Raw genomic sequence first — 26,749 nt, 5'->3', positions numbered from 1 at the left:
TGTCAACATCTAGAAATTGCCTAACAACATGGCATGCATTCAATATTGTAGCTTTCTGTAGTGCCATGTATATGTTTTTACTAAGGTTTAATGTTTCTAGATTTTTGTATAGTGTATGCGGTATAACACCAGTAGAAGAGAAGACAACAAATACAATAAATCCTCCACACTGCCTTATTTATTATGCGAGTAGAATGTACTTGTTAAATTTTTCAGTATGAGCATTTTTTATTTTATGAGTGTTTGGAACAGAGATGTCTATTAAATAAGCGATCTTACTGCATTTGTCAATGAGTGATATCAAGTCTATTGTGATGAATTGTTTTATCTGCGATTATAGCTCTATCACAGTATAATTTGTGTGTGATTTTCTAATGCTGACTGTGGAGTATAGTTGCAGTATGGTACCTGAAAGTTTAATTTGTATTTGTGTGTCAGCTCTTGCTGTATTAAATTTGCTACCTGATTACGCCTATGTAAATGATCTGTTTGTGCTAACAGCTGGCAACCAGGTTATATGTTGTATTGTTTCTGGCAGAATGTGGCATTATCTGCAAGAGTCATTTGAGTGAGAGTCAAAAATCATCCTTAATAAGATGTTTTCTGTAGTTTTTAGTGTTCATGACCTGATCTTGTATGGCAACCATAAATCCGTCTCTCCAAACAGACAGTCCCGAGTCAGTCATAGTTTGACACAGTTTTGTCGACATAATCCTGAGCTAGGTCATAGGATGCCTGCCATGTAGTGCCTTTTGGGCCCATGACAGCTTAATGGTGTCTATGCTTTTTATATGTCATGTCAAGTCTGTATGAGGTGAGTGTAAATTTGAGTCTGCTAGAGTTACTGCTTTATGTAACTGTGATGTTTCTTGTTTCCTGTAGAAAAACTGTCGCAGTGACTGTATTTGTTTGTAGTGAAGGTTAACTATGTCAATCAGGCCACGTCCGCCTTCTTTACGTGGAAGGGTTAACCTTTCTGTGGCGGATTTAGGATGATGTTGTTTATGCTTAGTAAGTGTTGTTCTTGTTTTCCTTTGGAGTTGCTCGAGATCTGTGTGAGTCCAATGTATAACTCCAAAAGAGTATGTGAGTACTGGGATGACATATGTGTTTATTGCTTTAACTGTGTGTTTTGCATTTAACTGTGTTCTAAGTATAGCGTTTAACCTACTTTGGTATTCTTTAATTAATCGTTGCTTTATTTGTGTATGTTCTGTTAGTTTGGCCTGTTGGAATCCTAAGTACTTGTAGAACTCGCCCTCTTCCATGGATTCAATAACGTCTCCATTTCCAAGTGCAAAATCTTCTTTCTTCAGGATTCCTTTTTCTATGTGAAGTTTTTTGCATTTGTCTAGGCCAAACTCCATTTGTATGTCCTTAGTGTATGAATGTGTGATTTGTAGGAGTTGATGAAGTTGTTTTTGTGTGGATGCATAAAGTTTTATGTCGTCCATGTACATGAGATGTGACAGTGTAAACTGTGTTGTTTTTTCATGTCTGATATTGTAGCCATAATGCGTGTTGTTTAACATGTTGGATAATGGATTCAGGGCTAGGCAGAACCAGAGAGGACTCAAGGAATCTCCTTGAAAAATTCCTCGCCTAATGAATATTTCGTTTGTTTGTATGGAAGTGTTACTAACCCTGAGATGTAGTGTTGTTCTCCAGTGCTGCATAGTGTTTTCGAAGAATGCAATGAGTGATGGATGTATTTTGTACATGTGTAGAATATGTAGCAGCCAACTGTGTGGAACACTGTCGAATGCTTTTCTGTAGTCTATATATGCCATGTGTATGTTTCTGTGTTGTTTGTGTGCTTGCCGTAGAATGACTGAATCTATGAGTAACTGTTCTTTGCATCCCCTGTGATTTCTACGGCAACCTTTTTGTTGTTCTGTAAGAATGTCGTGTTCTTCAACATGTTTGTATATTTTGTTTGTGATACAGGATGTCAATAATTTGTAGAGTGTTGGAAGACATGTAATTGGTCTGTATTGTGTGGGGTCTGTGGTTTTGTTGTTTTTAGGTTTCATGTAGGTAATGCCCCGAGTAAGAAATTTTGGCATGTCTTGTGGATTGATGATGATGTGTGTTAGATGTTTAGCTAGTTCCTGGTGCAGTGATGTAAACTTTTTATACCAGAAATTGTGAATGTTGTCTACACCAGGTGTCTTCCAGTTGTGTGTTCTGTTAACAGCGTAGCGAATGTCGTGTATGTTTATTTCAGCACAGGGCATACTTGGTATGTTATGCAAGTTTCTGTTCTCCTCCTTGATCCAGCCTGCATCAGCATTGTGTGTAACAGCATTGGACCAAAGAGAAGACCAATAAGTTGTGAGTTCTTCTTCTGTTGGTGTGCCACTGTGCTGTGTATCAGTGTTTGTTTTGGTACTGATTTGTCTGTAGAAAAGTTTTTCATTGTTTGTGAATAATTTATTTTGTTGTTTTCGTAGTGTACATGTTTTGTATCGTTTGAGTCTACGTGCTTTGGCTGCGAGTTTTTGTTTTAGTGTATCGATGTATTCTGTAATGTGTGTGTTGTGATGTTCATGTTTTGTGTGTGTTTTAATTTTCTTGAAAATGTTTTTGAGTTGTTTCTTTAATTTGGGTGTTATGTTGTTTTTAGTGTATTGTGTCAGCCTGCCTAATTGCTGTCTAATGTCATTTATTTGTGTTTCTATTCTTCTCTGCCAGGCAGGCTTGTGATAGAATTGTGTTTTGTGTGTGTCTGTCTGTGATTGTATTTTCAGTCCATGGTGTGTCACTACTGTGACTGCCCCAGCATAAACTAATGTATGAATGTCTGAGAGTGTAGAAATTGAATGAATGTAGTTTGGTAGTAAGTGAGTGTTTACATAATTTAGTGTTTTTCCTACTTCCTTTGACGTGTTGATTTTTTGGTATTCGTGGTTTTTGTGTGGGATCTGTACCTGTATATTTAGTGAGTATTTCCTGAAATATAAGTGAAAGCGTAGTAACAAATTCTATGTCTACATTATCAGTGATGGATGAGGAAGTGTCCGTAGTTTCATTAATGGTAATTGTTGTATATATGTGTACTATTATCAATGCTTGTTGCTGGATTATCCTGACAGGTTATGTGATCTTCATTAATGTTAAATGTTTCTGTTGTTGTATTTGATCAGCAACCTGTTGTTTGATAAGTTCAAGTGTTGTTTGTGGGATAAGGTTGTTGTGTATAATTGTTCTTTTTTGATCAACAACCCTTTGTTTGGTGACAGTGAGGTGAGGATATTGTTGCGTGAATCGATGGTGTAATTGTTGTCTGTATGCTGTCATGTTTGTTTCGAGTCTTGTGATGGTGTAGTAAGTACGGATGATAAACTCGTTCATTTCTGTTGTGAATTTGTCTCTTTAATCCGATTTTCAGTTCGGTAGACTATGATATACAGCTTTCAGGTTATGAACTAAAAGCTGTATATCATAGTCTACCAAACTGAAAATCGGATTAAAGAGACAAATTCACAACGAAAATAGCAGCAGCCATAAGTGATTTTCGTTCATTTCTGATGTCCATTTCATCCGTTGGCGTGGTTTTCCAGCCTTTGTGATCTGTGGATGCATTGCCACAGAAACACCAAGGCTAGGTTGATTCCTCACATCTGTTGAGGGCATTGCAGTAGTCATGCTTAGGCCGGCGCTGCTTTTGCCACCGATAACCAAGGGAGACTGGAGCCTATTTTTCAATCGTGAGCCTCTGCCTAACCCACAAACGTGGACCTTGTTAACCCGGGCGACGTCCGAGCTGGTGTCATACTTTGATCTGGTTACTACCATAATAATTATCTCCACAGAATGTGGGTGTGTGGTCACTCTTAGCTTCATTTCTCCCCATAGGCCTTACTGGCATGGGTGTCCCTACCAGGAGCTTGTGCTCCAGCCTGCATTGCTCCATGGTTCAGTAAAATTACTGGGCTCTCCCACCACGACCAGGTGGTGACCACGGGAGAGTTATTATTATTATTATATGATCAAATTTTATAGTGACTAACCTGATGATCTATAAATTCTGTGAAATGAATTGATAGACAAACTACTGTACTTAAATTATTTATAAAAAAATTCTAGAATATATTATAAAAAGTTGCTAAATTTGGATTTAATTCCCACTTAAGGGACTAGAAAAATTTTGCATATAATGATGTTCAATGTAGATTTATTTTTTACTTGCAAAAAATTCTGTATTTGGTAAGAATGTTTTAAAATCATTTATGTTTTATTTAATATATTGTTATGTTTATTAAAAATATAGAAATTAAAACTATTGTTAATTTTACTTAATGCCATAAATTAGTAAAATTTCTTTCAACTTATCACAATGATAAAAAGTTAAATGCATTACAATGATGATACAGCAAAATAAAAACATTAACAAAAAGTCTATTATATTAGCATTTAATTCAAATAACTTTATAAAGCTTCTAACATTGCTCCAAAAAAGTATCTAAAACAATTAACAATACAATTTAGGATGCTAGGATGCTTTTAAAATTTAAATACAATGAAATGAAGAATAATTTTTAGGAAATTATTTCAAGTCCAACATCTTGAGGGAGAATACTATAATGATCGATCATGATAAGGAACTTGTATTTTATCTATTAAATTCGATCCACTTAATCATTACACTATTTCAATAAAAAAACTGACACACAAAATTTATATAAAACATAACTGCCATATTAATGTTACAAAAGTTTACTTTGTCAAGAGCCTTCTGTATTGTTTCAAGTCGATTGTATTGTATATAGGTTTGGCAGTTTTGCATTCAGATTCAAATAATGTTATATAAACTGAAAGTTTAACACTTTGCTATTCAGTTAAGAAATATAAAATGGTTCATAAAAAACTGAGATCGGCATCATCAGAATTATTTTGACCATAGACTGACTTATCCTGAGTTCTTGAAAGATTGGCATTCTTTCAGATCTCAAAATTGTTATTATTATTATATCTATTTTCCACTTTATTTAAGCTTCTTTGGCTTTATTTCATTAAAGAAATGATCAAAAAAGTGGATGGTTAACCTAAACTTTGTATATTATGTTTTAACTATTTTGAACATTAAAATATTTTATTACAATTCATTATAGAAAATTATAATTTTAACAAATTCCTTTTGATTGCACTATATTTTAGTTCTAATTAACTTTACAAAATTTTAAATGTAAGATAGTTTAAAAAATCTCTACATATCAAACAAAATACTTCACATATTCACACTAAATATCATAACTCTTTAAATATATAATATATATATGTATATAATATATGAAAATGACTGAGCAGAACAAACATATGCAATTTGTACAAAGGAATTTGCCAAAATTTCACTATTTGATTTCTAAAATAAAGGCTAAAATGGATGAAATAAAGTAAATGAGTTTTTTTGACTTTGTTTAATCTAGTCTACTCAATTTTTTGTCATTAAAAAGAACATTTTTCTTTATGTAAAAGTTAATCCAGCTTCTCTGTATGTGCTGTATATTTTTTCAATGGAATTGACATAAGCTGCAGTGCGTAAATCCAAACCTAAATTATATTTCATTGCAGTGCGCATGATTGCCTACAACAAAAATGAGAAAGTTATTTGATTGTCAACAGTAAATTAATAAATAACTTGTATTACACATACCCGAGCAGATCTTTCCATTGTATAGTCTAATCCTGAATGAACAATATCTTTTTCTGAAGCACCCTAAAAATTAAAATCATGAAAAATAATTAATAATACGATATTGCATTAAAAGTAGAATTTTGAAACAAAAATCACAAAATATTTTAAAAATAAACATGTTTTACATTTACAGAGATGTTCAAATTAGCTATTATTTAAACAGAAATTCATAAAATTTAATAAGTAAACAGACCATTAAATAAGAAAGTATATCATTATAGTCTCTATGGAAAGAATCAACTTGGGTATTAACCAATGAGCAACAGCCATTGATTGCTTAGTTGTGGCAAGCTACTTCTGCTTTTTTCCTTGTTTGTTAGACATGTCACTGCCATCATAAACAGTTTTATGGAAACTTCATGTTCTGGTATTGGAATACAAGGAAGTTTGCTTAGTAGTAAATTCATAATTCTTTACAGTTAATGAATGCTGTAAAAAATTAACACAATTAATGGAAAAGTTGTTTTGCTATCTAGTGAGAGAAAATAAAGTTCACATATTGCCTGATGACATATTATGTGAAAAATGCTGATATCATTAGGGAATGTGCTGATTGGTTTAACTGAAGTGACATCACACATGACCTTGCTCTTCAGGCTGATTCTTTCCATCGACAAACTATAGTATTAATTAATTTTAAATTTAGATGTAAAGCATTACCACATAATAATATTTTATTGCATAAATTTTTGCTTTAGTTATTGAAAGTGTAAGGAAGTATGTAAAATTATATTTAGAAGTTCTGGATAATAAAAATCTTATGACAAAGAATTAAAGAAAACATTTTTCTACATGAATTTAAAGTTTAACTCAATTTAAAGTGCTGGAAATATAGGAAACTGTCTTCTTAAAGCTTCAACCATGTTATACAGAGAAATACTGTATCATATAGCTTACAAAAGGAAATATATGTAATAATTCAGCAAACACTTGAGACACTTCTCCAAAAATAGATGTCTCAGTGAATAAGCTTTACATGATTCGTTGTATGTTTTATGTAGAAAATTTTAGAAGTTATCATGCATGTATCATTGTTTCATACTGATATAAAATAGCATAAATTATATAATGAATGAAATCTAAATAGCCAATTAATTAAAAGGAAAAAGAAAATATTTTAAAACATGAAATGATAATATAAATTTCACTTCAGAAAAACTCTCTAAATTGACAAATTTATAAAAATAAATAATTTATATATAAGACCAAATAAGTAAATATAAAACAATGAAGATAAAGTACATTATTTAGAGCAGAAATGTGCTTGAAGTTTCTAGTCTGATCACATTTAATGTTGGTCACAAATTTACCTGATATTTAGTATGTAACAATATTTAACAATTCAGCTTGCTATAGTAGTTTTATAATGCTATTCAAAAAATTATTTTTATCTGAAAATTTCTTTAGCATATATTGTAGATTTATTACCATTGTTAAGTATTAAATCAACTTTTAATACTTTCAACAGAATATAGTTCACTCTAAGATAAACACAATGTAATAAAGATTTGTATGTATTTTTAAGTGTTATAGTATAGCTTTATATTTAATAAAAAAATATGTATACAATGCAATACTATCAATGAATAAATAAAACTTAATTCAGATAATACCATAAAAGTCACTTCTGATAATTTCCTTCAATACCAAACTATTAAATTGTTTTTTCGAACGAATTATGGGAATTTCTGTATTTATATTTATAATTATTCTCTCTCTCTTGACAATAAGTGATAAATAATTAATCTCTTAATTAATTCATTATCCACTTCATTTAATAAATTTTATATAAGAAAAAAGAATAGTTTAAGTGTACAAAGAACTAAATGGATCATATGACATAATCCCAGAAACATTTAGATCTCAAACAAAGACTATTTGTCTTTGAAATAGTTTGCTATCTTAATGTTTTGGGATTATGTGATATGTCACACGTCACAAAATAGATTATTTGAAAACTGACTAATGTGAACTGCACATAAAAACTGTTCTCCAATTTGAAAAAAAAAAAAAAAACTGTCTTTATATAACCATTAACAATTAAGCTGTTTTAACTAAATTATAAGATGTTTATAATTTTTTTGGAACTAATCTCATAGACAAAGACATTGGAGTTATAAAAGTAGTATACTTTATGCTCAGATTAGTGCCCCATTTAAGCAATACATTTTATCTTACAAGCAACAAGACTTAATAATTCATAACATTTTGAAAAATATATAAAACTAGCATGACTTCACCTGGGTTTATGAAGTACCAGTCACAGTAATTGTTACTCCCAGAGTTATTAATCATAAATTTCAAACATGTATGTGGCAAAACTCATTTTAAAAACATTATCAGAATGTCTATAAGCTACATGGAAAGTATGTCCTGGTAAATAGCAAGTTTATAGAAAAACTATTAGAATTTATTTGGTTACAACAACATGACACATGGACAATCTGCTGAGAGGATGCTGATCATGAGGACTTTAGGTAATTGGCCCTATTTACATGTTACTAATGTAATGTAAAAGAATCCAGAAAACTCCATGTTGCCAGCCCATTGGCCATGCACAAACCCACGATCAACCACCACTGGTAGCTGAGTTCACCCACTCAGCTACCAGTGGGCACTTAAGAGAATTAAGAGAGTACCATTCAGAAATGAAAAAAACCAGAGCTGTTAGATGTGGAAAATTAAATACTTCTATAGGTTCTACATTGTAACACTTTCAACTCCATGCAGGTAAAGTGCTATATGCTACTCATCATAGTAATGATATAGTGTGTCTACTTCACACTATATCATTGTCACAGTAATTAAGTAAATATAATATTCTTTTTCTTGCTTTTTAAATTACATCCATTTTTGTATGAATTATATTTACTTTATTTTTAAAATTGTTTGCCAATAAATGGCACTACATGTAAAGCCACAAATCAAATATAGACAGAAATTAATTAATATAGAAATCCAATTAATATTTTGAAGTGGTATGTATGGAGTTATCTAAATTAGAAGAATGTTTTACATAACTGCCAAGTTTTGTAGCAATTGGTTAAACAGCTTAGGAGTGTATAACGAACAAACAAACAGGAGTTAGAATATTTATTTGGATTAAGTGATTTTTGGAATTTTCAATCTCTTCTTCAGATCAATGATGTTTGATTTTCTGACAATTCGAATAGACCAACTGTTCATGCACAACTTTTTGAATGTAACCAAACAATGTCACGAATTTAACCATTTCTTTAAAACTCCATTTAAAAAATAATTCTATACTTACAGAAATCCTTTTCTGGAAAGCTTCACTTGGAACTACTGGAATACGACCACCAGCTTTACCAAAACGTCGTTCTAATGATTCTTGAACACTTTCTAAAAAATCAAATTAAGTCTAAATAATTCCATTATACATTTCAATTTATTATTGTTATTTTTGAATTACTTACCTAATAAATGATAATTGGAATCACGTTCATATTTAAAAAGTAATCGCCCATAACTAACATGATTCAAGTTTTTGAGCCATTCAAAAAATGATACTGTAACACCACCTGCATTCACATAGAGATCAGGTAAAACAAGAATATTCCTTTCTATTAAAATTTTATCTGCAGCTGGAGTAGTTGGACCATTTGCAGCTTCAGCTATTATCTGAAACAATCAAGTATTTAATACAAAAACACAAGCAAATTTTTCTAAAAATAATCTCAAAAATAAAATTATAATTTCAAGTTAATGAATGCAATTGTTATCTTTACATTATTTGAAAACACAGTTTTAATATAACAAAACTTTTATTTATATAATTGTCATTTCATCTATGTAAAATTATTTTAGTAAATCTAATATATCCTTATGTTACAGTACATTGAGCTTTTTTTTTTACTATCTGATAAAAAGTAACACACACTAGACAAATACTTGTACTATAATATCAATGTTTTTTTATGATATATATAACTTATTTTTTATTATACGAACACTTTTGCAAAAGATTTTTATGATCGGACAATGAACACATGATCGGATAACAAACACTTCACTGAACAAACATAAAAAGAAGTGACGAAAATAGCAAATACTGATTGATTTTCCTTTGTCTTCAGGTAACTTTTTGGAGAGCAGGAGACGTCAATGTTGATGCTCAACACAATATATAGACTGATCAGATAGTATTCCTCGAACTTTGAAATACTCCCTTGTAATTCCAGCCTTTTATTTTTCTGACAAACAATTCTTTTATAGTATTCGCAAGACTGTCAGGTGAGTACTCGTTAAGTTTTGCATAGGTTTTTATTTTCAAAAGGTGATAGTATAATAACAAAGGTAGAGAATTGGCAGATGTCTGATGTTGCTAAATACCAACCAAATGCCGAATATCTATCGGGCTAGTATAAGGCTAATTACTAAATGAATTATGTGACCAATTTGGCTCTAGAGGTAAGTGTTAGGTGCCATCTCTTATTAACATTAATAATTATAAATTAATTAATTAATTTAAATAATTTAGAACCGCTGGGAAGAAAAAATCGGCTCGAAGCGGGACTCGAACCCACAATTCCTGCTTACCGTGCAGATGCGTTGCCAGTTACGCTATCCGGACCTCCAGTCCGATCTCCTCTTCCAGCGTATAGAAGCTAACTATATAACCATCGACGGTNGAACTTTACAGACATCACGTGATAGATCATAATATACTATAGATTTTTATTGTAATTAGAAACGACTTATTATTATTATTGACTATATGAAGCAACAAAAGAAAACCACTCGCTAACGGCCATAATTCTATCATGATATATATTATGATGATAAATATTAATCAGATGCAACATAAGATGTCTAATGTCTTGATGTAAATAAATATTTTATACAATTTTGTTTACGACATGAGAGATTAGGCCATTTAAAAGTAGAACAGAATTATTAGTTACTTATCGCATTATGATACGTTATTATATGTTGATTTTAATCCATATTTAGAATGGAATGAAGTTTTAATATTTCTGTTAATGATGTCTCTAAAGTTCAGCGAATTCTTCGCAAAAAGAATAAGTTATCAGGAACACGTCAGAGATGAGTAGTCACGTGACCGAAATAGCACCGGCAAATGTCACGTGACAGCTTCGTACGCGTCCGCCATCCGATGTGACGCTCCGCGACGAAAACAAGCTTAAGCAATGGTGTATTCGAACGGGTACACTCGAAAAGTATTCCGACAATTTTTTGTTCATATCATATTTTATATCGATCATTTCCAACAAATTATACGTGTTTTGGAAATATCGAGTGAAATTAGTCTAGATTTGATTAATTTTATGGAAGAAAACCTCTCAAATAGCCGTACCCTTAATCAGCACAAGTTAATTAAATATGTATTCTGATCGATAAAGAGCAAAGGCGACAGACTGATTCCCTGACTCTCCCTGCTAAAAATCTTCCAGATCTGTACCGACCCTTTACATTACAAAGGTAAAAAATCTAGTAAATCGATCCGATGGATGTCGGATTACAAAGACTCTATTGTATTACAAAAAATATATCAAAAATACAACTTACCTTTATAATACAAAGCAAGCCTAATAATAAAAATACAATACTGAGAAGAAAGGCACAAAAGAAAGGTCTCAGCTGACACAACGCCAGAAACACGTGTGAGTTGTATAAAGTTAAGTCTATATAGTGTAATGAAGCTACTGAACGCCACCTGGAGGAAAATATATAAACCAAAGGAAAGGTAGTAAAAATTATTTATAAATTAATTAATTTAAATAATTTAGAACCTCTAAGAGAAAAAACCGGCGTTGTAATAACCGTCGATGGTTATATAGTTAGCTTCTATACGCTGGAAGAGGAGATCGGACTGGAGGTCCGGATAGCGTAACTGGCAACGCATCTGCACGGTAAGCAGGAATTGTGGGTTCGAGTCCCGCTTCGAGCCGATTTTTTCCTCCCAGCGGTTCTAAATTATTTAAATTAATTAATTTATTTATAATTATTAATGTTAATAAGAGATGGCACCTAACACTTACCTCTAGAGCCAAATTGGTCACATAATTCATTTAGTAATTAGCCTTATACTAGCCTGATAGATATTCGGTATTTGGTTGCTATTTAGCTATATTATATATCGGGTTTAGCAATGTTTGTCTGTTGTTGCTGGGAAGTATGGCTTGAACAGATCTACAGTAGGCTGCAGTTCAATCATATCTAAGAAAGATACTGTATTATCAAGAAGACTCAAGCAGCTTAAGGAGTAACATCACATCTGAGAAATAAGAACATTGAAGAGCTGATAATGGAACCTGAAAAGGATATGATGACAGAAGAATGTCAAGAACTCTTGAATGAAGAACACCAAGAAACTCAGCAAGATATGTTTTCTTCCAAAAAAAGAGAATTAATGTCAATATCTGCCATTAAACATTTTTTTGAAGAAGTGGGATGATGTCAGAACGACGGTCTTATAATGGCATCCAAACCAGGTTGAGGTAAGTAGGCTTAGGGATCTCTACATTTACAATGCTATTATTAATTATTTCTGAAAAATCCTAAAGAAGAGGGAAAAGCAATTGATATTAGACAGGTTCTTTAACCCCAAACAAATGGAAAAAATATGACTAATAAAAATGCAACACTGTGTATATATGTACTTTTATTATTACATATAAACAAACATAGTAAGAAAGTATATATTATTTATTTTTTGAGGTCTCCAGAATGAATTAGTCAAATTCTCATAAAAACCTATGGTAAATTGATAATCGGTTAATGAACAATTCAGATAGCGAACAAAGTCTTGGAATGGATTATGTTCGTTAACTGATCACCCACTGTATTGTATTGTACATATGGTTCTTGTTAAATGAATGAATAACTCAGAAAAAGTTTATGGTTTCTTGCTTAATTCCAACAATAACACAAAAGTTTAATAACAGTAATATGTATGAGGATAAGTGGCAATTGAAAACTTAACGAGGTTAGTGTTCTCTAATAGAAAAAGAGTATTGTCTGGAATTTTACAACCTGCATTTCTCTCCATTCCTATTTTCAACTAGTCTTTATTCAATGCCTATGGTCAAAATTTGTCATCTGAAAGAGTATTTGAGCTGATTCTTTGTTTTTGTTTTAAAATATTTCATATTTCATAATTGTTTCAGAATATTGAACAAATTATATTATGTTTTCATAAAGGTGTTATGGTTGACAGCATCTGCTATTCAGAGATAGATATAATAGATGTTCTATTTCAAGGATCTGGGGATTGCAAAAATAACTGTTAGGGGTGTCAGATATTTGTGAGTTATTACAGGTTAATTAGAGGATCCATTAAGAGGTTTCACTGTATAAATATTTATTATTTAAATATGAGGTGCATCCAGAAAAAGTTCCAGAACTAGAAGGTGATGCTGGTGGCTGGAGCAGGATATGCTTGTGCAGGTGTGAAGGAGGAATATTTGGTCATAAACTGGTACATGCACAGGTCTATGGAGACAGTTTCTGTAGCACAGTACTAAAGGAAAACTTTTTCTTAAACATTTAAGTACAGTCGACCCCCCTATNAATCAAATTTGTCAGATTCCTAGCAAACTTATCTTATAAAACTTATTATGCATGTAAGTATATCATTTAAAATGTTAATAAAACATTTGATAATATTAAATCAAAATTAAAATGAATAAACAAATTTAATTAGTTTAGATACCAATTATAGCTTAAATCTACAAAGACCTATAATTACTATTACTTAACTTGTGAATTTAATGTATAATTACTATTAATACACTTATATACTTTGATATATCAAAGCAAAATTCATAGAATTCTGCTTAATTACCAAAGATTAACCAAAATTTTTGAAGTCTGTGATTTGGTGGTCAGTGATCCAATACCTCCTACTTTAGAAGAAAGGATCTATCATCTCTCTTTTAGGATAATGAAAGGAGTTAAAGATCATATATGAGTGAAGTGGGCACTGAGACAAGACCCAGTTTACAAAATAACTTTTTACTCAATACATGGTTACTTACAAATAATTTCATGGAGCTGTGTTCTAGGGATAGTGGGAGTCAATTAATCAGTCTCTCTCAGTTCTGATGTCACTGATTGAATATGCAGATAATTATTCGATGATAGCCTTGGCTATCTTCTTCCAGTAGGAACCACTGGTCAAACAGGAACCAAGTTCCCATCTAACCAGTAAAAAGTAACCAGTACAAAAATATATAAAATTTAATTTTATACCTTTTTGTAAGTTAATGTAACATTATTCAAATATGTAATTTGTAATACTAATATAAATTTTTTTGCAATTCTTTTTATAAAAACAAATCAGAGAAAAAAAATCTAATTTTAAGTACTTTAAAAATGATATATACTTTACAATAAATCAGTTAATACCTTTGCTTGAATTTTATGTGCATTCAGTTTTGTAATAACTTTCTCTACAGCAGCAGGAATTAATATGTCACAAGGTTCATGCATTAAGTTCTCTCCTTTGTAAGGTTCTGCTCCAGGAAATCCTACAATTGTTCCATTGTTCTGGAAAAAGAAGTTATATGTAGAAATTCATTGCTCACTTTTTCCCCTAACATTTAAATAATTTTTTGAAATTAAACTTTTGTATTAAAATGATATAATTTTTAAAATTTATCTTTAAATTTGATTTAACAGCATACAAATAAATAAATTAAAATTTTTCAAAATATTGTATATCTAATTTTAAATGAATTTTACATTATAATTATTACACTATATTTACTTCAATAATTTATCAATTAGTTTATCCAAAATATATAAATGAAAAACAACATATGTTTAAAAAACTACATTTGAAATTTGCTATTTTACCAATTTTATAAATTACTTAATAGCAAATTGTTGCATAAATTTAAAAATTTTTATTCTAAATTTATTAAAAAATCTTTTTACCAACTTGTAATCTTCAATTTCTCTGGGATCTATACCATTTGGATTAGATATACTCCCATCATATTCTATAATTCCAATGCATCTTGCTCCAGCTCTATGGAGATAGCGCATTACATGAAGACCAACATTACCAAGTCCCTATAAAAATAGTTATTATTTTAATGAAAGTCATTAATTCTGCATAAACAATGCATGATATACATTGAACAATATAAGAAATCATTATTGGCAATGGAAAAAAAAATATATATATATGTAAATTGTACCGGCCAAACCTGATTTCAGGTCAAACAGGTTTATCCTATGTGTGTCAGGATATACTAGTTTAGCCCAGGACAATCTAGTTTGGCCTAAATACTTTAGGGTTAACTAGTTTGATCTAGGCCGAACTGATTTATTCATTGCAAGTGATAAAATAAACACATTGGAACCTGTTAACACGGGGATTCCCCTCTCACGTCTCTTTCTATCATGCTTTCGTTGTCTATTTGCATTTTTCGTGAATTATAGAGGGCTGTGCATTTTTACAAAATGGCTACTTTATCTGGATCATTTGTAACTAGTAATGTAAAATTAATCATATATTACTGTCCGATATAATGATATATATCATAAAAACAGTAAACCTCTGAACCTTAAAAGTACAAATTCCAAAATATTTTAATGCAAACACAAACGTTTTCTATCTACACAGGAGATCTTCCTCAGGTTAAAGCATTCTCAAACGAAATGTGGATATGGAACATTCTTAAGATTATTTGAAAAACATATAAACGAGAATTTTAAAAAAATTTTAAATATGAACTATATGATATATGCTGCTTATAGCTGATAATCGAGAAATTTTATAGAAGGAGAACAATCATTGCTAGTGAAACACGTCATTATGTGGTATTGAAACAAACAAGCGAGATCGTTCTATACATATTTGTGCCCTTTGTGTTAAAAATCATCAGCTCTGACATCCCCCATAAAATTACTGGCATTTTAAACTTTAAGGAAATTAAGGAAAAATCCTTTAAAATTGACAGTATAACTTCTTGTATAGCTGGACAATGGGAAAACTTTTGCCAATTCTTAAGTCTAATCCACTCTTTCAGAATTTGGAGAAGCTAATAAATATAACTGACCGATTTTCGAATAATCATGTTTTTCATGTGGGAATAGACGAAAATTTATATTGGGCTCCCATACGGCTTTGAAATTTCAATTTGAAACGCAACAGAAAGCTTCTCTATTGCTATTGCTATATGTCATTTGAATCATTCTTGTGTATTAGCAGTAAAGATACTGTTAATACACAAGAATGATTCAAATGACCCAGATAAAATAGTTTTATTTTTAATTAAACACCAGAGGGCGAGCATCCAGTAAAAAATGCGAATTCACTCATTACGCACAATCATGTTGTGACTTGTGTACTTATGTGCACAAGCTTTTGTGAAGCTGTATTAATTTGATTTTTTGAACGTACCTAATTTAAAAGGTTTGTGTTGTTTTCATATTGTTATTATGGATGAGCCATCATCTAGTATTCAAGTTGATCAGTTAAAATGGAGAGAGTGGCTTTTAAAAGAAATTTTGCAAAGTGAAAATATAAAATCATCTGCAATTTTAAACACTGGTTCCGTTAAAAAACTTGTTGTCCGTAGTGAAGGGAACATAAAATACTTTACTCCCCTGAGGAATTGTATGATGTTATTGATGCAGCTCACAGAGCTGTCAGACACGGTGACAGATTATTGGCTGAGACATTTTAAAAATATGCTAATGTCACAAAACAGATGATTAACCTTTATTTATCTGTGTGTGTAACATGTCAAGAAAAGAAGATGAAAAAAAAAAGAGAGGTTTAGTTTCTAAGCCAATTTTACATTCTGAAATGAACAGTAGATGCCAAGTGGATCTCATCAATTTTCAGACTCAACCTGATGGAAAGTTTAAATTTATCATGGTCTACCAAGACCACTTGACCAAGTTTATTTTGCTTTGTGTTTTGGAATCTAAACGAGCTGAAGTAGCAGCCTACCATTTGAATGACATATTTTTGACGATAGGTGCCCCATGTATTTTGCAGTCAAACAATGGAAGAGAATTCGTCAATCGTATTATATGTGAAATGACGAGTCTTTGGCCAGAACTTAAGATAGTGCATGGAAAACCCCAGCACAGCCAAAGTCAGAGCTCTGCCGAGAAAGCCAACCAAGACATCGAGAACATGATCAGTTGTTGGCTAAAAGATAATCAATCGACTAAATGGTCAGAAGGCTTGAGGTATGTACAATTTATGAAAAACAGGGCCTATCATTCGGGCATAAAGCAATCACCTTACAAAGCTATGTTTGGAGTTGAACCCAGAGTTGGTCTTTCAACGATGTTACTACTACCAAAATAATAAAGGATATTCAAGATGAAGATGACCTTCAAAAACTTATTGAAACTGATTTAACCCATAGACAGAAATGATCACAATGATTCAGGAGATGATAGTGATGTAATGATACTGAAACTTCTAAAATTGGTGATGATATCCAAAAGGCAAGACAAACAGCTGCTGAAAACCTTCAGAAACAGGAAAAAAAAATAAAATCTGCTTCTGACAAATCGCATCCGCCAGCTAAAGTGGGAGATAATGTGCTGATTCCTGATGTAGACAGAGGAAGGAGTGACCTAAGAAATGTTATTGGCGTTGTTCTTGAAATAAACAATGATGGCCTGTACAAAATTGGAACTAAGCATGGAATATTGCAGACACTCTATTGCAGGTTAGTTATGCATTTTATTATTTATTTTTTCTCAAATTACTTCAAAAAAAGAAATTCTTTTTTAATGACCATGTTACTCTACTTCACTGTCAAATCTGAACTGATTTCGATGATTATTGTTTTTATATTTGGAAGAGGTTTTCAAGTTTTATGAATTTTTTCAGATAGGGTTTTTGTATAATATTTACTTATAATGAAGGCCTGATAAAGATCTTCAAAGGAAAAAAAGTGCAATGTTAAACGCCGTTTTGTTTGATCTAAAAAGCATAAGTATGTTATGTAATTTGCTCAAAATAAAATATTTGTTTATTACAGAACTGAATTCGACATTTGTACTCAAAAATTTCTACAAGAAAGTGATGTTAATCAAAATGTTCAAATCTCAATAAGGACTGCAGCTACCAAACATTCAGTTGGGACAAGACAAGATTTTATGAGATGCAGTTGTACCAAAAACTGCTACAAATAGATGCCAGTGTAAAAAAAATGATTTTGTGTAATTCGAAATGCCACCACAGTACACCCTGTAAAAATAAATAAAAAATTAAATATTTTATGTTACACTAAGAAGCATAAATAAGTTTCATTTTTAATTTTAGTTTGACTCTAAAAATTATTTTTATTATTTCTTTTGAATTTTTGAAAATATTTTCGAAGTTAATTGCCTTTAAAAGTGCATAACTTAATAAAAAAAATACAAACTGATAAGTACTGATTAGCTTATTTTTATTTTATAGCTTTGTACAAGTGTTGTGTCACTTCTAATCAATACAATTTTTTATAATTAAGTAGACTTAGATATTGTTCATCTAATTGATTGCATTTTAATTTTATTTTAACCATTAATATACTTGAATAATAATTCTAAATCATAAATCAGTTCAGCCTAGGTCAAACTAGTTAAGCCTAAAGTATTTAGGCCAAAGTAGATTGTCCTAGGCTAAACTAGTATATCCTGACACGCGTAGGATAAACCCGTTTGGCCCGAAATCGGGTTTGGCCGGTAACATATATATATATATACACACTTTAATGAGATAATATAATGAAATTTTATTAACGTATAATTATTGATATATATATATTTAAGCAGTATGCTATTGTTTACATTATGTTCTATTGGATATTATTAGATAATACTGAGATAGCAAAGAAACTCTATATCATCATTTACATATACTAAATCTAATAGTTCAATTGTTAAATAAAATATATTTCTACTAGCCAAAGTGATCTAGTAAAATATAAACTCTGGCTATAAAAAGTGAGATCTGTGCTCACAAATGTTTACGTTTTTAATAAAAATTTTAATACATAAAACAAAAACATATAATATTAAAAATTGTAAAATAATAAAAATCGTATTATCAAGGCATAAAGCTTTAATAGATGAACCATGAAAGCAAAATAAATATTTAGTACAGGAATAAGCAGAAAATGTATTTACAATTCACAACTTGGTGATGCTACCAATTTACATTTATTTACTAATAAAAACAGTTAATTTCATACATTAATTACAATTATTTCTTCTAGGTAGTAAAATGTACAGTAATTGTTATCACTTAACAATAAATTTAAATTTTTTCTTTAATTCAGCAGCTTTTCAATATATCAAATATTTATGTACCGTTTTTTCCAAGATGCAAATACTGTTATGATTTACAAATTGCACAATTATGCAAAAAACTTTTGTATATAATTCCTTTAAGGATTAAAGTTTTTGAATTGATCTAATCAATATATGCAATAAGATGAACAGATAATACCAAATATTATTATTATGGTTATGATTAATGTATATTCTATGTAATAACTCCCTGTAATAACAGGCTATGGCCTAATATGACTAATAATTTATTATTATTATTGTTATTATATTAAATATTTATATATAATAGTAAATACTAAATATTTTTAGATTTTTCTCACTGAATATACAAACAATCTTTTTTGAAAGGGGGAAAAACAAAATCAAATTTAAACCTTGATCGTTGCAGCTACAGTTTGTCACAGTAATAACAAAGTTATGGTAACTATTAAATTAATTTTTTTCACTGCAATAAAAAATTGTTCTAAGCTCCTTTAAACTAGTTTTACTGACAATTGTTACTTATCTTTTACACTACATACGTTTTTTAAAATTATTCATTAAACTCAGTATTTCACATATGTAAAACTGTGATGAAACCTATGCAATTAGTGATGATCTCTCATAATAAATTGCATACCCATGACAAATTCTATTGTTAGACATTTACATGGCCAAAGGAAATTGTCTGCTTAAAATTGTGCTATCTAATCCTTCTCTTAGACATAGCAACTGGCTATTGCTGTTTACTGTAGATCATAAAAAATTCTTTGATGGAAAAGAATGTATAATTAACTTGCACTATAATCTGCACAGCATCAATATTTTTAGCAATTTCCTCTGGCCATGCAAGTACATAACAATAAAATTTGTCTTGTGTATGGAATTTCTTATGAGAGATTGTAATATTACTAATTGCATATGTGAAACTGTGATAAAACCTATGTAAAATGCAGAGTTTAATGAATAATTTTTAAAACCTACATAATGTAAAAGATGTTAAGTAACAATTATCCAGGAAAACTAGTTTAAAGAAACAAATTATAGTGCAAGTTAATTCTACATTCTTTACCATCAAGGATTTTTTTATGAGCTACAGCAAACAATAATAGCCAGTTGCTTTGCCTCAGACAAAGATTAGATAGTACAAAGAGTAATCTAATTTACAGCTCAGCATATATCTATCATCTTCAGGATTTACAGAAGAAAGAAATCAGTCAATTTGGTAAACAATAGACAAATAGAAATCATTTAAGAATTTCTACTATACTGGTGCTTCCCTACTTATGAACAGGTTAGGTTTTCAAAATTCTATTATAAGTCAAATGCTAACTTAGAAAGTAATTTATACAGAAAATAACCATTTATTGTTAGTATTTGATCCTTCAATGTATTTAATAGAATATATTATGTTTGTTTACTCACTCACTATTGCTTAGTAACAGATGCTTCAAATGCAGTTTTATAATGCCCAGTTTAGTTTAATTGGTAACTGAGTGAAACTTTTTGCATTTATCTCCACTGCTACATTTACTATTACATTTAGGACACATTTTTGAAGCACTAATTGTAAAAATTTATAAAAATTAAAAAACAATAGGGAAAAATATCACTACTCCAACATTACAAACTTTAATGCCACCTTACAAACAGCAATGGAACCTCAAAATTTGCATGAAAATGAAAAATGACAACACGTAATAGAAATAAGTCAACATTAATTATTTATTACTGGCCAAAGACTGACTTCAATGTCACCCCATGAGCGGCAAGAGAACTTCAGAATCTGTGCAAAATTTAAATTTTAGATATATGGTCAAACTAAGTCTGAAAGTTTGTAAATAGGGATTCTTCTTTACTTTATTAATGTTATGAAAAGTTTTTTTAACACTATATAGTGTACAGGTCATCTTTTTAGAAGCCACAATTATAAATAATAAACAAGTTGTAATAAATAGTGATGATAAACTAATGATTTCTTTTACAATTTTGATTTTAGTTTATTTATTTATTTATTTTTTTTTTTATCAGTTTTACGTTATATGTCTGACAATTCAATAATAAGTAATAACAACTACTTAATAGGTAGTAATATTTTACTTTTGAAAAACTGTTCTCAAAAACATAGGAATCTAATTTTTTTATTTGATATGGTTAAATAGCATGTTTTAATACACATATACTATTCAGAATACATATATGTATTCTGATACAGTAATATTTACATTTTATAATAATATACTCATCAGAATTTTTAAATTACAGAATTTCAATATTTACCTGAACAATAAATGACTTGCCACCCCAACCTGGAGTTGTTCCTATCATGCTCATATAACTAGCTTCATTTACAAAATTATCCAAGCCATGAAATACACCCTACAAATATAAAACATATATATATANATACTTTAGTATTTCATTTTTATTTATTACTTTTTAAAATAATTTACTTTTCAATAATTTCTATCATTCAATTATTTAGAACTATTTTATATTACTTTGATTTTTGTTTAAAACTGTTTTGTTTTATCCATTAGAGTATGATTGTCACTTTGTATATCTGTGTGCTTGGTTACATTTTAAATATTCATTATTTTATATAATACAATAATATAATAGTAATTCTATTTCATATCTGAAAATTTTATACATTAATATTATTAGTACCCACCAACTACCTAAATATATCAATAGAGTGAACTTCCTAAAGGCATAAATCAAGGTCACTTAGAAAATTTATTCCAATCCCACACAAGGTCAAATAATTGTCAGCCTAGGAGAAATATGCTTAAAAAATAATCATCCTGAAAGATGTAAATTAATTTCTTGCTATATTATCAATCAATCAATCTTAATTATGTAAATAAAAGAAAATCTTGTTACAAAAGCATGACTGCTTGAGTGCTAGGCTATATTATAATAATAAAACCTAAAATATTAAATTATAGTCGAACTTTAATAACAGCCATCTCTAAATAATGACCATTTTTCAGAAATCTTTCCTTTTGAACAAAAATGCATACGAAATAGCATCCAAGCATCAATCAATCAATCAACAGCCCCAGCCATTAAAAATCCTATTTTAACTTCTCAACAATGACCACTGCCATCAAAATGACACACAGAAAATAATAATACACTGTGAAAAATTAACCCTTACAGAAAAGATGGCTAGTTAGGCTACTGGCTTTTCACATGGTAAATAAACTTGGCTGTAAATGTAAAAAATAAATTTTTCTTAAAAAATATCAAGAATTACACATTACTTTGCTTTGTTAAAAATTAATGATGCAGATGGAAAAATACACAATAATTTAATAAATGTCTTTTTTTCATTTGATAATTTTTTATTTTTAATGAATTCTAAAACTAAGACAAACTTAAATTATTACCTAATATATTTTCTATGTTTAAAGCATTTATTACAGAAAAAAAAACATTGATTTAAAACTGTTTGTTTTAAATCATTTTGGTAATCAGAATTTACTGTTATGTGAAAAAATAAAATACAGTAGCTTTTCCTTAAGTTTTTTTGTCGTCATTTAATGACATTTAATATATTGCTGAATTCAACAAATACAGTAAGTTTAGTTGCATCCTCATCTAGTTAAAAAATAATATTCTTAAATATTTATTGATTTTTATAAAATTCCCAACATTGTTTCAAAATCTTTGTACTATCAAAGTAAAAACACAAAATTGTAAATGAAATTGTTGAAATAAAAAGAATGATAGAAGATTCAATTTCAGGAGAAAATTTATTATAATTCATGTAGATTTTATACAGACAATTTAATTTGGATTTTTCCCTAAAAATATTTTTACATTTTAAAAATATTTTAAAATGTGTTTTATATATGAAAATTTCATCATTATTTAATGATAATGTTCAAAAGTTGTTATATATAAATTTTTGAAAATAAATTGTGAAATTTTTGAAAACAAGTAATACACAAAAATATATTGATATGAAAAGAGTTAAAAATAATGTAGTTTGGTAATGTGTGATATCAGAAGTTTAAAGAATTGATATTTTTACATATGTAAACTCCTGATTAAAGAATAGCAACATAATTTATTCATTATCATTACTATTATCAAATTATAATCAATAATGATCAATTAGATTTATTTTTGTAATTATCATTTTTTTCAAGTATATCATTTTTTTTTTTGTTTTTTATTTAAAATTTGCTATTAAAAGAAGATACAGTAGAACCTCCATTATCCGGACCTCCATTATCCAGATTGTTCAAAATAAACAAAAATTTTACGAATTTGCTGATTTGCACTGGCGAATTATGACACTGTTTATGTACGTGATGGAATGCATGACATTTTTTGTTTCAACAATGTCTCACCCAGCACAGTGGTCATAAACTCTTAAATATATTTTACGTAGTAATAAAAATATAACTTGACATACGTATTTATAAATAATTTATATTCAAATTACATCACTTCTATGACCAAGGGCGGCGTAAGGCATGGACGACGTGGGCCACCGCCTATGCCTGGCGGTCCGAAGGGCCTCGCGCCTCGAAGGTTTATGCATTACTTAAAAGCCGTGAACGAGACGAAAAAATTTTACTCGTCATAAAATGATAAATAGTTTGTCAAATTTTTATTCATAAAATGCAGTTACAACTGCTTTTTATTTTATAAAATCCGTCTTCTTGCGCCACCAGAGGGCCTTTTAAACAATAGGTAGTCTGTTAGCGCTGGTCAGTAGTAGTCCGAATTCAATACGAACATTTGTTTCTTGAAAATTTGATCACGATTTAAATACAGTATTCACTTTTAATATTACTGATATGTCATCGAAAAGAAAACGTGTTGTATTATCATTAAAAGACAAATTGAAGTATTTGTTTCGATTATCCGGATTTTCCCTTATCCGGACTACCTTCATCCCCAATTAGTCTGGATAATAGAGGTTCTACTGTATCATAACATGTATATAAATTGTAGGCTATTTATTAAACTCTAAAAACTCAGATTCTTTTCTACTTTCTTCATTTTCTCCACTCAAATATATTTATCACATCCTTCTATTCAATTTGTATAAATTCAAATTTGAGAAACATTCTTTTCACCTTTTTTCTTTAAATAAAAAATCTTTACATAAATATAAACCAACATCTACAAACCCAATTTACATACATAATATGCCAACAATCACCAGATAATATAGTTTACAGGATGTGGACACTGGCTGAACAGATCCCCAGCTTGCACCATATGTACCCAACAATGATTATCTCATGTTTAAATATATCTGGAAGGGAAGATCAGATCAGATGCTTGGGTAGTGTAATTGGCAAAGCATCTGCATGGTAAGTGGCAGTTGCAAGTTTGGGTCCCATTTTGAGCCAATTTTTTTTCCAGGAATTTTCTAAATTATTTAATTTAAAAACTATCTTCTTACAGAATTACTGGAACGAATCACAAACAATCAAAAACCTTTAAAATCCAGTAACACAATTTAGAGAAGCAGACCTTGGGCAAGGTCAAAAACGTTCATTAGATGTTTTTATTCAATTGTGTTACTGGATTTTAAAGGTTCTTGGTTGTTATTTAATTTAATTATAATTATTAAATTTAATAAGATATGGTGCCTAATACCTCCCTCTAGTGACAAATTTAGTAATTATTTTAAATAATCATAATATAATAGCCCAATATGATCTGGTAGTTGCCTGTTTACATAAACACTTATTGTCTTGATGTAACTTATTACACTTATAAATTAATTTTTCAATTCTCTTAGTTATTTAATTTTATAATTAATGAACAAAATAATATCTTACTCTTCCAGTAGCAGATATTCGTCCATGAATACCTCCTTGATTAATTGGCTTTCCTGTCACACATGCATGAGAATTTAGATCAGAATGACCTAAAACAAGCAATTTCAGAATTAAAAACAAGTAAAAAAAACTAACATTAAATATTTGTTGACAGATATAAGTTAACATTAAAAAATTAATATATCAAAAAATAGAAATAATCATCAAATATTTCAAAACTAAAAGATTTTTTTCAAGATTATGATACTTCTTATACTGTTTAATATTTTACATAAACTTTTTTCATAACTAAAGTAACTTATTTACTTTAACAATTTTTTTTTCTGTCATGTAAAATTTCACAATAATTTATAAATACGAATGAGAAAATATGATATTTATCATTGACTTAAATCTATTAAACAATAGAAAGATGAAAGTAATTAATATTAGGTAAAATTTCATTTTAATATCACTTTTCCAACAATTATAAAGATTTATCTAATTATAAAGATGTTATATAAAGAAAACTAACATTAAATATTTGTTGACAGATTTAAGTTAACATTAAAAAATTAATATATCAAAAAATGACAAATTTTTTTCAGAAAGAATTCTGTATGAAATTTACTGTCCATGTCTTTCTGATACACAAGATTGTGTATCAGAAAGACATGGACAGTAAATTTCATATAAACTTTTTTCTATTTAACTTACTAGTAAATGCAACAGTCATATTCTATGTAGAAAGGTTGACCTTACTTACATCATACAAATGTAAATAAGAAGACACATTTAACCTTTGTAGAGAGGGTTAGTCAGATATGGCACTATCACAATGTAGTGGAGAATAAACGTGGAAAATTTTTAAGAATTTTCCCATGTATTTTTCTCATTTCTGTTTCGGAAAAAAATTTTTAAGCAGTTATGTGTAGTAAAGAAAAAAAAAAAATCTTTCTTTATTGTCATATAATTCCTTTTTATGTGAATTTTTTTTGCAGTAATTTTTGGCTAAATTTTTTTTGCCGATATCGACATTGTTCTCCAGTGCCACGTGATCGACCTTGACAAGTATATTTGCAGAGTGGTTAAAATATTTATTATATAACATATCAATTCGTAACATGTATAAAATGAAAGCAATTTGTTTAAATATTTAAATGATACTTTTGAAACAGAACTAGTAATCACAAACTACATGGTGCAATAGCTACTGTATATCAAAGTATATCATGCAAACAAACTGACGGCAAGAACAGCATTTGTACATCCCTTTGTCTGGACAATATCTGTGACAAAAGTATTGGACAAACAAATGTATTTTAAATTTATAGTATAGTTACAATTGTTTCAAACTTAAGTTAATTGTAAACCCTCTGTATTTAAAAAATTATATCATTTTAAAAATGCAAGCTAATATTAATAAGAGTTATGTAAATGATGATAATTAAATAATTCTTCTTAGTATTTTCTAAGTCACATTACTACAGATTTATCATTTACATATTAAGAACTTTTTATAAATATACTAATGTATCGGTCATGAATAGAGAATTTATTGCAAGTCACATAGAATTTGAAATTCAGTTCATTATAATAGATACAATAATACTTATACTCACAAGGGAACTGTCGGAGTGGCATCTAATAAATTTTAATAAAATTTAGTTAATAGTTACGTTAAAAGTATACAAACTCTATATTAAATTTGTAGTATTCACTAAAAGAGTTAATCAGAGTTATTAGCAATCAAATGTCGTACTATTTTATATGCGGATTTTTAAAAGTGAAAGGGTCGCGGAGGAAGACGGCGATATTACATTTAGAATAAATTCTGGAATTTTCGAAAATGGGAGAAGAATTAATAACATTTAGTTAATAATTATGTTAAAAGCATGCAATCTCTATATTAAATCTGTAGTACTTACTAAAAGTATTAATCAGGATTAATAACTATTAAATGTCGTACTATTTTATAGTA

General features: G+C 29.4%; 1 protein-coding gene across 1 annotated transcript in view; it reads right to left on the bottom strand.

Moving 5' to 3' along the window:
- Positions 1-4,407: 4,407 nt before the first annotated feature.
- LOC111639748 (glutamate dehydrogenase, mitochondrial-like) overlaps positions 4,408-26,749 on the bottom strand; it is a 51,603-nt gene continuing 29,261 nt past the window's right edge. Inside the window, exons 4-11 of the mRNA XM_023385690.1 lie at positions 24,790-24,878; positions 21,257-21,355; positions 14,621-14,758; positions 14,090-14,230; positions 9,136-9,340; positions 8,970-9,061; positions 5,657-5,719; positions 4,408-5,587 (exon numbers count right to left, since the gene is read on the bottom strand). Coding sequence (XP_023241458.1) covers positions 5,468-5,587; positions 5,657-5,719; positions 8,970-9,061; positions 9,136-9,340; positions 14,090-14,230; positions 14,621-14,758; positions 21,257-21,355; positions 24,790-24,878 — 947 coding nt within the window. The 3' untranslated portion in view covers positions 4,408-5,467. The remainder of the gene's footprint in view (positions 5,588-5,656; positions 5,720-8,969; positions 9,062-9,135; positions 9,341-14,089; positions 14,231-14,620; positions 14,759-21,256; positions 21,356-24,789; positions 24,879-26,749) is intronic.

The sequence above is a fragment of the Centruroides sculpturatus genome, unplaced genomic scaffold, assembly GCF_000671375.1.
Source record: "Centruroides sculpturatus isolate CEXI.00-Female unplaced genomic scaffold, Cexi_2.0 scaffold1244, whole genome shotgun sequence".
Lineage (NCBI taxonomy): Eukaryota > Metazoa > Arthropoda > Arachnida > Scorpiones > Buthidae > Centruroides > Centruroides sculpturatus.
The sequence above is the reverse complement of the archived record's forward strand: the minus strand, read 5'-3'. Positions and strand labels throughout refer to the sequence as shown.